General features: G+C 38.6%; 1 protein-coding gene across 1 annotated transcript; it reads right to left on the bottom strand.

Annotated features, from left to right (window-relative positions):
• Nucleotides 1-7,812: 7,812 nt before the first annotated feature.
• LOC110901894 lies at nucleotides 7,813-9,975 on the bottom strand. Its single transcript, XM_022148655.1, has 2 exons — nucleotides 9,327-9,975; nucleotides 7,813-9,206 (listed from the first exon to the last, which is right to left on the bottom strand). The coding sequence occupies exons 1-2, from the start codon at nucleotides 9,973-9,975 to the stop codon at nucleotides 7,813-7,815; spliced, it is 2,043 nt and encodes a 680-aa protein (XP_022004347.1).
• Nucleotides 9,976-11,375: the final 1,400 nt, after the last annotated feature.

Here is an 11,375-nt window from a genome sequence, read left to right as displayed (position 1 = left end):
CCAACACCAAAATCACTTGTTTATGTCCATTAGTCAAACAGTCATACTCAAATTGAGAAAATAAACATGCTTCCTGTGAAGGAATAGTTTGATATACTATTGGTTGAGCATCTGCGACTCCTATGTTCTCATGAGCAGGTTGTATCAAAATTCAAGAAATGTGACATCAATAAGAAAGCGTAAATAATAGAATTTAAAAACTCACAACTACATTTTTCCTTATGAGCGACCTTGCGAATAGTGTAGGCAACCTTGCGGAAATACATGAAGCTTGATACAACCACGTATAAAGAAACTATCAAGATTAAAAAAGAAAATGAATATAACCTTCGAATATAATAAGAATAATAAGACTTAAGATGAAGCCTGAATTAACATCTTTTGTCTTATTGGGTCACATCTGAACCTCACATTTATTGTAGACTAATAGTGTACTATATGTATTATTTGTCATATTATATGGCATAATTCTAGTTACATATATGACATAAGAGAACATAAAAATAGATTTAATTATATCACGTGAGTGTAGTTCCTAGCTAGCTTGCCGATGTCAATTGATAACACTAAACAAAAACCAAAATGCACCACTATAACTAACAATTTTAATGAAGCATCTAAAATATAAAGACATTTCAAATTCGTGATGGGTCGAACAGGTTGAAAGACACCCAAAATCTATTTTGAAAGCACACAATCTCCTCAACTCGTTTATTCATATTTAAAACCATTATTGCAATAGTACTTTTTATGTAATCATAATCAACACATTACCCAAAAAACAAAAAACAAATGTAGACGGGTTAACCCAAACTGACCAGATGGTTTGTGTTGTTCAAAATGTCTTAGTTTTCGAAAAAAAATAAAGCATAATTAATTTGTATAAATGTACCATGAAGAGTTAAAAACACGTGGAATATATTCACCAAAAATAATTAACGTTGGAGACGTAAAAGAACGGGCTTCTTGTTATAAGTACTCTTAAGCTTTCTTTCGACTGAACCTAACTGAAGATCCTTTAAGTTTGTGAGCCAACCTAAGATCTTCAATCTTTCCCTTCAAAGGGAATTGGGAAACCTCTAACTCATTCCATCTCTTCATCAACAATTTTCATCTAAAAAGAGAAAATTATAAACAAATAAACACTAGACATAAAATGTTTATTCTAAACTATATAAAGCACCGATGATCATGCAATAAGACCATCTCACCCTAATATTTTCTTGAAAATGTGGTGGAACTTCCTCGTAGTATAACAAATCTTAAAGTACATACAAAACTCAATTCATTCTCCATTAGATTCAATGTTATTTCATATAGACGTGTACCAGAACTTTTGTCTTTTTAACTTCCAATATGTACATAACTTCAAAATTTGAAGAGTAAGCGTAAATGACAAATTGATATATTTATATGGTTTGTCATACCCCGAAACCGTGGTTAGTGGCTCGCCCCAAATTTAAAAAAACTGATCAAGCCGGACCAAGAACACCAATGGTTATAGTTTATATAAATATAAAGCACTTACTGTTATGGACTCGTGCATAGAAGAGCCTTTCACCCTTCCAATACTCCAGGGGTTTTGTTTTAACTCTATTACTTCTTTGTACACCTTTCACCCTTCCAATACTCCAGGGGTTTTGTTTTAACTCTATTACTTCTTTGTACACCAGTAAAAACATTGATATGTCTCGGTTATCACATCTTCTTTTCTGTAGTGGTTGCTACTGGCCCATTATCCTTTCTGTGAAGGTTTCTATAAGACCTATGCCACGAAGTTGGATTTATAGAAATTATTATTTCATACTTCAAGAAAAATCCGTGATCAAAGTTAAGGACTGTGAGGCAAATTCTTTTAACATAATTAAACAGTGAGCCAATGAAATCTTTCCGTCTAGCAAAGGAAATGCATCCACTCACATAAGAATAACATGGTCTTAACTTAGAAGCACAACCATTTCACTAACTTCAGAGTATAGAAAAGATGAGGACATAAGGGTAAAGTTTATAAACAAAGTAACAAACCATGTAACTTTGTTCACGGTACTTTAATGTATAAACTTTAAACCTTTGTTCACTAACTCTTGTCACCCCTCCTAAACACTAATGATGATAAGGAAAAATAGATATAATAGCTTGAAACAATACTGAATTTAATCATATAGGGAATAATTAAAAAAACGTTTTAAAAAAGACTCATAGTGTAAGAAGAACAAAGCATGTGTTGTTCTTAAATTTGGAGAAAGTCCTTCTACAGTGATGGAATCAAAATTCATCGGGGACTAAAAGAATTTGCGGAAAACAATCTATTTGTAAAAAATGAGCATGTCCATAGAATGCATAACAATCCAATCAAATGAGACCTTCAACTCATTTGACCTGTTTCCATTTAAATAAATCTTTAGCTTTACTCTTTATACCTTCAAATACAGTCCGAACTGGTACCCATTTTTTAGGATTTTCGGTACTAGTTGGTACCAAGCTCATCCCTATTAGTGAGTTCTGATTACCTGCTTTCTACCACTGGACGCGAAAACCGAGAACAAATCAAATGCAATATCATTAGTACATGAAGCCACATCAGGCAACAATTCAACCCATTAAACAACATAAAGCTTCACAACTTGTTCAATCTTGGTTTGATAAACAACGCAACCCTAATTCATGCCTTTGAATGACAAACCGACCACCTCAGTTGTTTGGCGTGCATATATAACCAATTGTATTCAACATGGCTACACCATAAGCTGCAACATAACGTAATGTAAGAAATATAGTTTATATTTATGTTTTAAGGAATTGATTCTTTCTTAATAAAGTGAAAGTAATATAAAACCACATCCTTGCATTGTAGAGCCTTGATACTTCAGCCATGGCATGACAAACAAAATCCTCTTTGTTTCCTTTCAGCAACCATGGAAACAATTTAAAAGTAAATTGCTTAATTCCAATGCGAAAACAAACAAATGTCACCAAACAATTTTCGTAAAACTTCAATCAACACCAGTACTTAAACGGATTACACAATTAAGAAATATTATTGGTAAAGAAGTGTTCGACATTGTAGCTGCTTCAATCCGCACAACAGACATACACAACAAATAATGTATTTATCTTGTATAAATAACAAAGCTTCACTGACCTACTAATCTGGATATTCATGAGAAAGATGAAGACCAGTGAGAGGAGGAAGGGTTGGTTGAAGCGTAATGGAGATGCTACTGTACGATGTACTTCGCCGCCGCTAGATCTACTTGTTGGCTCCATTAGGGTTTGAAAGCTTCAAAAGATTGTTTAATAATGTGTGGCGGGTCGGCTCCCTTTTTTCTCTCTCTATATCTCTCGCTAGTCTCTTGTGCAGGAAATAGGAATGAAGAAAACAGTAAAGAAAGGGGTGAATGAAAACTTTCACCACAAAAAAAGGTCTTGCCAAAACAAACAGCAGCTGCTGTAAGTTAGGTTTGTGTTAAGGCTCAGAGGAGGAAGATGGAAGTTAGGGTTTGAGTTGCGATATTGTAAAGGAGAAGAATCAAAAGATGATTTACGGGTTGTGTAAAATGATTGGAAGATCAAAGAAATGACGGTAGGTTTTTAGGGTTTGTGTGGTTGGGAACAGAAAAAAGCGTGTTTTGTAGGTCTTTATAATCGGGTCATAAAATGGGTATCTCGGATCCCGCATAACCCAAAATAATAATCCATCCTTTGCCCGCCAAAACCACATCAAGAAGCCCTAATATTGCGACATGTGTCCCATATGTTTTTCATTTATTATATATAATAGACTTTTTTTCTGTTAAAAGAGTAACTCTTTTATTTTTATTTTCACTTCTGCCTAATACACAACAGATTGCAATTTCGTCTTGCGTAAGAAGAGATGTAGATCTACTAAAGGTAGTAATTCACTTGAGATATGATTCATTCGGTTGCCTTAGCCTTGAGAGAATGTAACCACAAGTCATTTAACCAAAATTCATGTTTGTTCGCTTAATTTGTATGGTGTCGAATACCCAAATCCCTAGTGACGTTCAAAGGGTCTTCGCTGACGTCAAGATATCCCAGCCTTCGTCGCTACAAAAAAGTAAACCGTTAGCCTCGTCACGGAGGGCCCCGGGAGGGGGATCCGTGACCAAGCTCCGGCGTGAGAATAAGTAAACTTGCCGGAGAGTCTGAGGAGTTTATTCCGATGAGTGCGATCACCGGAATGTTCCTCTATGGTGTGAATCTAATAAATGTGTGTGTCTTTAATGTAGGTGAATATTGGTCGGAATAAATGAGAAGCTCTAAATGCAATACCTTGAATCTGTTGTGATCACCGCTCCTCTCTCTTATATAACTATGAAACCTTATCTCCTAATCGGAGTGTCGCGCTCCGGTCAAAGATAATACTTATAAGCCCAAATTACCCTTAACAATGTGTTAGTGGTAGTAAGGGGTCGATCCACGAAGAGTATGTGGTTTGTGTGTGGATTCGAATGAATTAAAACAATTGTCATGATTATGAAGCTTACTAGAATAATTTTTGTGTTTTCGTTTAATTGAGAAATATGATTTTTAACTAAATGAATTGATGAGAATGATTAACACTACTAATTAACGATTGCAATAAAAAATGGTTACTAGAACAATAATAATAAAAAGGAATCACTCCCGGTTTCGGTAATTATTAACCTAGGATTTCTACAAGTTTTAGTTTCAACTCAATTGCATTCGATTAACGGATTTAGTATACCATGACTTAGGTGCTACTAGCTATCGACGTCCCGAAGAACGGACAAAAAGACACTTTGTAATCAACACAAGTAAATCCTAACAACGACAACGTACAATTACATATCACCGTTTCGCAAAGTCATAACTTTAACATCGTTCGACAATTTACGAATTCGTAACAAATGTAATACTATTGTCAAAAGTTTCAAAAACCAAATACAAATTATCACTAAGATGAAACAAGAACAAATTGAAACCCTAAAATTAACAACTACCTACACCGGGGTGAAACCGAGATGATTAGCCGCTCATTGTTGATGCAACTTGATCACCGAATGTTTGGAATGCGGATGGAGTCATCTTGAAGCTTGTAGGATGAAGAAATGGTGGAGAATTAGGGTTTATGGAATGATTGATGATGGTGAAGTGGTGAATGGATGAAGAACTAGGGTTATGGAGGTGAATTGGGGATGATGAAGAATGAAGATGGTGATTCGGATTGTGATTCGGTTTGTGTCTATGATAAGAGATGGAATGGTGGTGTATCTTGGCTCCAAGAACAAGTTCCCCACTCAAAATAATGTGTAACCCCCGAAAATAGGTCAACCAAGCTTTTAAAACTCGTCAAACAACAAGAAAAAGCAAGAATTCGCGATGGGCACCAGGGAGCGGCGTCGCCGACGCCCCTGTCGGCGTCCCCGACACTGACCAGAACCTCCAAAAGCTGGCGACGGCCTAATCTCATGTATACGGACACTTTTGGCGATGGTACTTTCTATGGGGCGTCGCCGACGGCCCCCTGGGCGTCGGCGACGGTGCCTATAAACCTCCCTTTTTGTTTTCTTCATAACTTCTTCGTTTTAGCTCCGTTTTACTCACCGTTTTCGCCCACGTACTCGTAATTCAGCCCTCTATCATGCCATCTTCCAATATATTCATTTTAAATCCATTAACATCACCCAAAATACATCCAAACTTCGTGATTAACCCAGTTTTGTTCATTTCACATCCCCGGTTGATCCCGTTTGCTCCCGGTGGCCTGTAAAGCTCCCGAAAAGCCCTTAAACTCCATTAAACCTGCAAAACACAAATCTAATTAAAAGTAGGCTATTTGGAATAAAAAGTCAAGTAAAAACTCAAACTTAGACACAACTGAACACAGTTATTCGACCACGTATCACATCCCCACACTTGTCTTTTGCTTGCCCTCAAGCAAATCTGTAATTCACTTTCACGTGGGTCGAACAAGAAACACACTCCCCATTCCCGAGACGAAGGTTAAGGTCCAAAGTCATACCCGGTTCAAACTTTTTACAATTTACAAAATATCTAATGGTAAAGTGAATAATCACATATAAAATGGTTATCCAAGATTAACCCGCCCGTGAAACCGACAAATCATGCACATCCCTCACAATGTTCTCTCCGCTCGGTTTATAATTTGGCTAATTTTCATAATGTATTAGCACTTTCAAAAAAAATAATCTCTCAAACCCGATTAGAACACGTACCTGCATAGGCTTGCAACTCAATCATTCTCCACCACTGAACACGAATACGAAGCACAAGTCATAAGGTCTTTGTAAGGGTTGTAGCGGGGCTAGGCTAAGGGTAGGAAATAGGATATTTTAAAGTGGCTAAGGTGATGAAAACTCGATTTTTATTACAAAGCAACTACTCTAAACAAAACTAACTATAGACATCAACTACGAGGCAATGATTTTTTTTTCGTCCTTTTATTCAACAACTAATAACTCATATTTTTGTATTTTCTCAACGATTTTCTATTCTCTTTTTTTTTCGCAACATTTTCTGATTGATTTTTTTTTTGCAAACACAACTATACAAACAAATAATCCTATAATCGAAATTTCATCACACGGGTTTAAAAGAAAAGGTTTAACGGTTATGGGCTAAACGGGTTGTCAAACGAAAGGATTAGGCTCAAAGTGGGTGACTAGGGGATTTATTTGGGTAAGGATGGATAAATGGTTTTAAAGGAAAAGGTTCACCTAATGCCTTAATCATCCTCGTGCTTGTATTCGGTCTATGGTCTCAAACGTATCAAAAGTCGCAAGTTCTACAATACATGACTAAGGGTCCACTCAAACAAAGAAACATGAATATGTAATCCTATAATGTAAAAGTGGCTCAAAACCTCACATGTATAAAGGGTATGGTATGCGACATGCATAATGTACTAGTTTCTTAGACGGATTATTCCCAAATAACCACCCGCTAAATACCCGTCTTGCTATTAATTTGAACTTGACCATGACAAAAGACCAAATGGGTTGTGCTATCCCTCGTTGACTTGGTTACTTGTGCTTTTAAGATCGCTTCAAGAAATTTTTGAAAATTTTTTGAAATTTTCCCCCATCCCCACACTTGAGGTAAACATTGTCCTCAATGTGTAGTGTTTAAATGAACGGGTCAAAATCGAAAATTTTTACTACTCCCCCATCCCCACACTTGATGTACATATTGTCCTCAATATGTAAGAACTAGAGTATTAGATGCACAAGAGATGTGACACGGCTAATTTCCCCAAATTTTCACCCCGGAAATAAAATACAAAAATACACTCCACTTATAACTAAACTAAGAATCAAGGTAAAAGGAAACGCATGCACCTGATTTTTCGCTTGATGCCCGTGTCTTCTTCTTCTCTTCATAAAACCGGTTGTCTCTCGAACATCATATACCTACAAATTCTAACCCTTGTGTAGAAGCATGCTTCTCACAACCATTGAAATTTGTTAGGAGTTTAGTCTACCGTTTTTATAAAAGTATTACCAAATCATGCGTTAAATTACCTTGATTTTTTTTGTGGAAAAACAAATTACAACAACAACAAACCTAACTCACTTTCGTAGGAATCACGGTTGCATTTAGCTCATGCAACAAGCCCTTTTAAACCACCCGATAGCTCGGGAGGACGAGAGGTCTCGTGAGGGTTATATAGAGAACACACCCACAACGTTCATTTAACTACTAAATTGAAATAACAAAATTATACAACAACAACAATACTAAATAAACTACGGATAACACTAAAACGAAATGCGAAATAAAATATACAACAACAATTAACTTACCACCTCATGGTGGTCGAATGGCGTGCTTGCCGTCCACGAGCTCCTCAAAATCACCCACCGGTGATTCGTACCATTTGTTGCCAAACGGTCCAAACTTCCTCACCTCCTCTTCCTTTTTCTTTTCTAGAGTCGACTTCTTTGCTTTCTTCTTCTTGACTGTCTTCTTCTTTGTTTCTCCAAACCTACCAACCATAGCACAAACCTTTTTGTTTGGATTCATATCCTTTTTAGGACACTTATCCTCACCGAGTGGGTTAGTAAATTTTGGAAAAACATTTAATTTTAATTCCCGGTCCCCAAACTTCATGCTTACTGTTCCCGTTGCACAATTTATTATGGCATTAGCAGTTGCCAGGAACGGCCTACCCAGTATGACTATCGGTTGGGTGTCCCCAACACACCCAACATAGTCTACTACCAAAAAGTCAACTGGGTAGTAGCAATCATCCACCTTAACAATCACATCCTCCACCATCCCCCTTGGATACGTGGGAGTCTGATCGGCCAATACCACGGGAGTATCAAAATTTTTTAATTGACCAAAATCATATTGGTCATACAAACTCCCGGGCAAGATGCTCACACAAGCTCCAAGATCTAGGAGCGCCCTCTCAATTTTAAATGTTCCAATTTGAATTGGAATAAGAGGATCTCCCGGATCTTGAGCTTTTGGGGGAAGGGCACTCGATAAAACGGCACTCACATGAGATATCAAATCAACCGGTTTGGGTAATTTGTTGTGCCGTTTTTCGATGCTTAACTCCTTTAAGCATTCCACATGAGCCGGAACCTTTTTAATGTCATCTAGTAACGGTAAATTAATTTTAGCTTGCTTAAAATTTTCCCACCCCTCATCCTTCGGTGGGCACCGTTCTTCACTTTTCGATGCATTAAGCGGGTTAAGTTGATTTAAACAATTTTCACAAAAAGAATTTTCAGTTACGTTTTCATTTTTACTTTGTGAAATCGTTTCGTGTTCATTTTCACATTCCGGCTCCTCACCTATATTTTCCAATACACCATCAACGAATTGTGGTGGTGGAATGTTTTCAACACTACAAACTTCATCATTTAAAAGAATACTTACCGCGCTAACGCGTGCATCCCTCACGTTGCTTGTGCTAAAACCTTGATGCTTCGGGTTCTCCGTGGTGTCACTTGGAAGCTTCCCCATGCTTCCTCTTATCTGAGCCACTTCTTCCGCTAGTTGACCCACTTGTTTCGCCAATGCCTCATGTGCTTTATCTCGAATCTCGTTTGTCTTCTTCATCTCTTTGATATCATTGTGAGTCTCTTTTATGTTGTTTTGAGATTCTTTTTGCATGTTTAGCAAGGCATCCATCTTGGCACTCAAGTCGTCACCACCGGTTTGATTGTTCGACCCGCTTCCGTTACCGCCTTGATTATTATAATTCTTTTGATACCCACCTTGGTACCCTTGGTTATAATTTCGTTGATAACCTCCTTGGTTACCACCTTGACGATTTTGATATGATGACCCACTTCCTCCTTGATTACCTGATTGGAAATTAGGGTTCATTTGGTTTGAAGCATTGCCATACCGGAAGTTGGGGTGATTCCTCAAGCCCGGATGGTAAGTGTTGGAGTCCATGTTATATTGCTTTCGGTCCCCATACACTTGGTTGACTTCTCCAGCGTAATCACTCGACCCCGTTGGACATTGTTCCGCTCTATGTCCAATATCACCACACTCTTCACACACCGCAAATTGCCCCGCGTTCACTTCCTTCTTTTTCATGCGAGCCATTTCCCGCTCTAAAGTGGAAATCCGATCTTTAGAGTCAAGATCGGGAAGTGACCAGGAAACGGGATGCTTTTTGGCTCGATCGGCCAATTCCTTCTCTTTCGAACGCTTGCTCATTCTTTCCAAAAACTCCCAATCATCGTCCTCATGGTTGCTTAGAAGGGTCCCATTACTAGTTGACTCAAGTCGGTTCCATGTGTTATCATCTAGACCCCGTACAAAGCATTTAACCAACTCCCACTTCTCGATTTGATGATGAGGGCATCTTCGCATCATTTCCCTAAATCTGGTAAAGGCTTCATGCAACGGTTCTCCCGATAATTGGCGAAAAGACCGAATTTCATCACGAGCATCATCAGTCTTTGCCATAGAATAGTACTCGTCTAAAAACGCCTGTTGCATTTCCCCCCATGTGCGGATGCTATTGGCCGGGAGTGTAAGAAACCACTGCTTCGCTTTATCCTTTAGTGAAAATTGGAATAAGCGAAGTTTGACTTCTTCTAAAGCAAAGTTGTGTCCCCCAATAGTATTACAAACTGAAGAAAATTCCGCAAGATGTGTGTAGGGCTCATCGTTAGACCTCCCATTGAAATGAGGAAGTATGTTGATGTAATGTGGTTTACAATCAAACATCCTTCGCTCATAAACAATGGGTGAATCGTTCTCGGTGACGATCGGCCTGAAACGGTCATTTACTCCCCGTGGAGGTTGTTGACGACGATAAGGACCATTAACTTCTTGATCATCCATTCTTCGGTTATCCCTCCTATCATCTCGTCGATCATTCCTTCTTTCATCTCACCTCTCATCCCTTCTCTCATCTCTTCGATCATCTCTTCGATTTCCACCTCGATTACCCCCTTGATGACCACCTCCCACGAAACGAGGAATCCGGTTAGGGTTAGCATTGTTGTTGTTGTAAAACCCATCATTCCGGTTCCGTTGGTGATTGTTTCGTGGTTGGCGGTTATTTTCATAACCGTCATTCCGTCTATTCCCGTAACCATAATCGTCCTCCCCAACGTAGTTGGCATTTTGATAGCCGAACTCTTCATCTTCATATTCCCTTGCGTTGTAAACATTACCCCTATTGATGTATCCCCAATCTTCATCATCGTTCACTCGATCATCATAGTAACCCCCATCATCCGAGTTTTCTGTATGAATGCTTACATGTTCTAGTGAGTGATAACCGGGAACACTATAAGGTTCATCATCGGGGATTGCATTCCTCAAATCGTCGATATTGAAAAATGGGTCTTCATCCGCGGGATTGCCGCGATCACGATTACCTCTACGGTCGGAATTGATATTCCGATCATCAAGGTTGATAGGTAACGATGCTTGTCGGTGAAGGGTTTGTTGTTGGGGTGTTCGTTGGGTGTTATTGGGATTTTGGTTTCGGAAAGGTGGAGTGGGTGGTCTAGCGTTGGTGTTACCACCCGGTTGTTCTTGAGGTATGGGTTGGATGTTTCGGGCGGGAAAAAATGTTCCTCGAGATTGGAATTGATTTGGGTTAAGGTTTTGGTTGGAGTTGTGGTTCGCCATTGAATCGGTTTCAATGGTCGGTGTGAGTGGTGGTGTTTGGTTGGTTTGATTAGAAGCAAGAGTTGCTTCTAACCGGCTTGCTAGGTTCCTTCTTGCGAGTCTTTCGATTTCCGGTTCGTAAACTAAAGGTGAAGTCCTCCCGGAGTTCCGCGTATGCATGCACTACCTGTAACCTGCACAAGTAACACACCCCGCGCAACAAAGAAAAAGATAAATACAAAAAGAAAGCTAAACAAATTAAACAGATAATCACG

Source organism: Helianthus annuus, chromosome 13 (assembly GCF_002127325.2).
Source record: "Helianthus annuus cultivar XRQ/B chromosome 13, HanXRQr2.0-SUNRISE, whole genome shotgun sequence".
Taxonomy (NCBI): Eukaryota; Viridiplantae; Streptophyta; class Magnoliopsida; order Asterales; family Asteraceae; genus Helianthus; species Helianthus annuus.
Note: the sequence above shows the minus strand (reverse complement) of the source record. Positions and strands in the feature narration are given on the sequence as shown.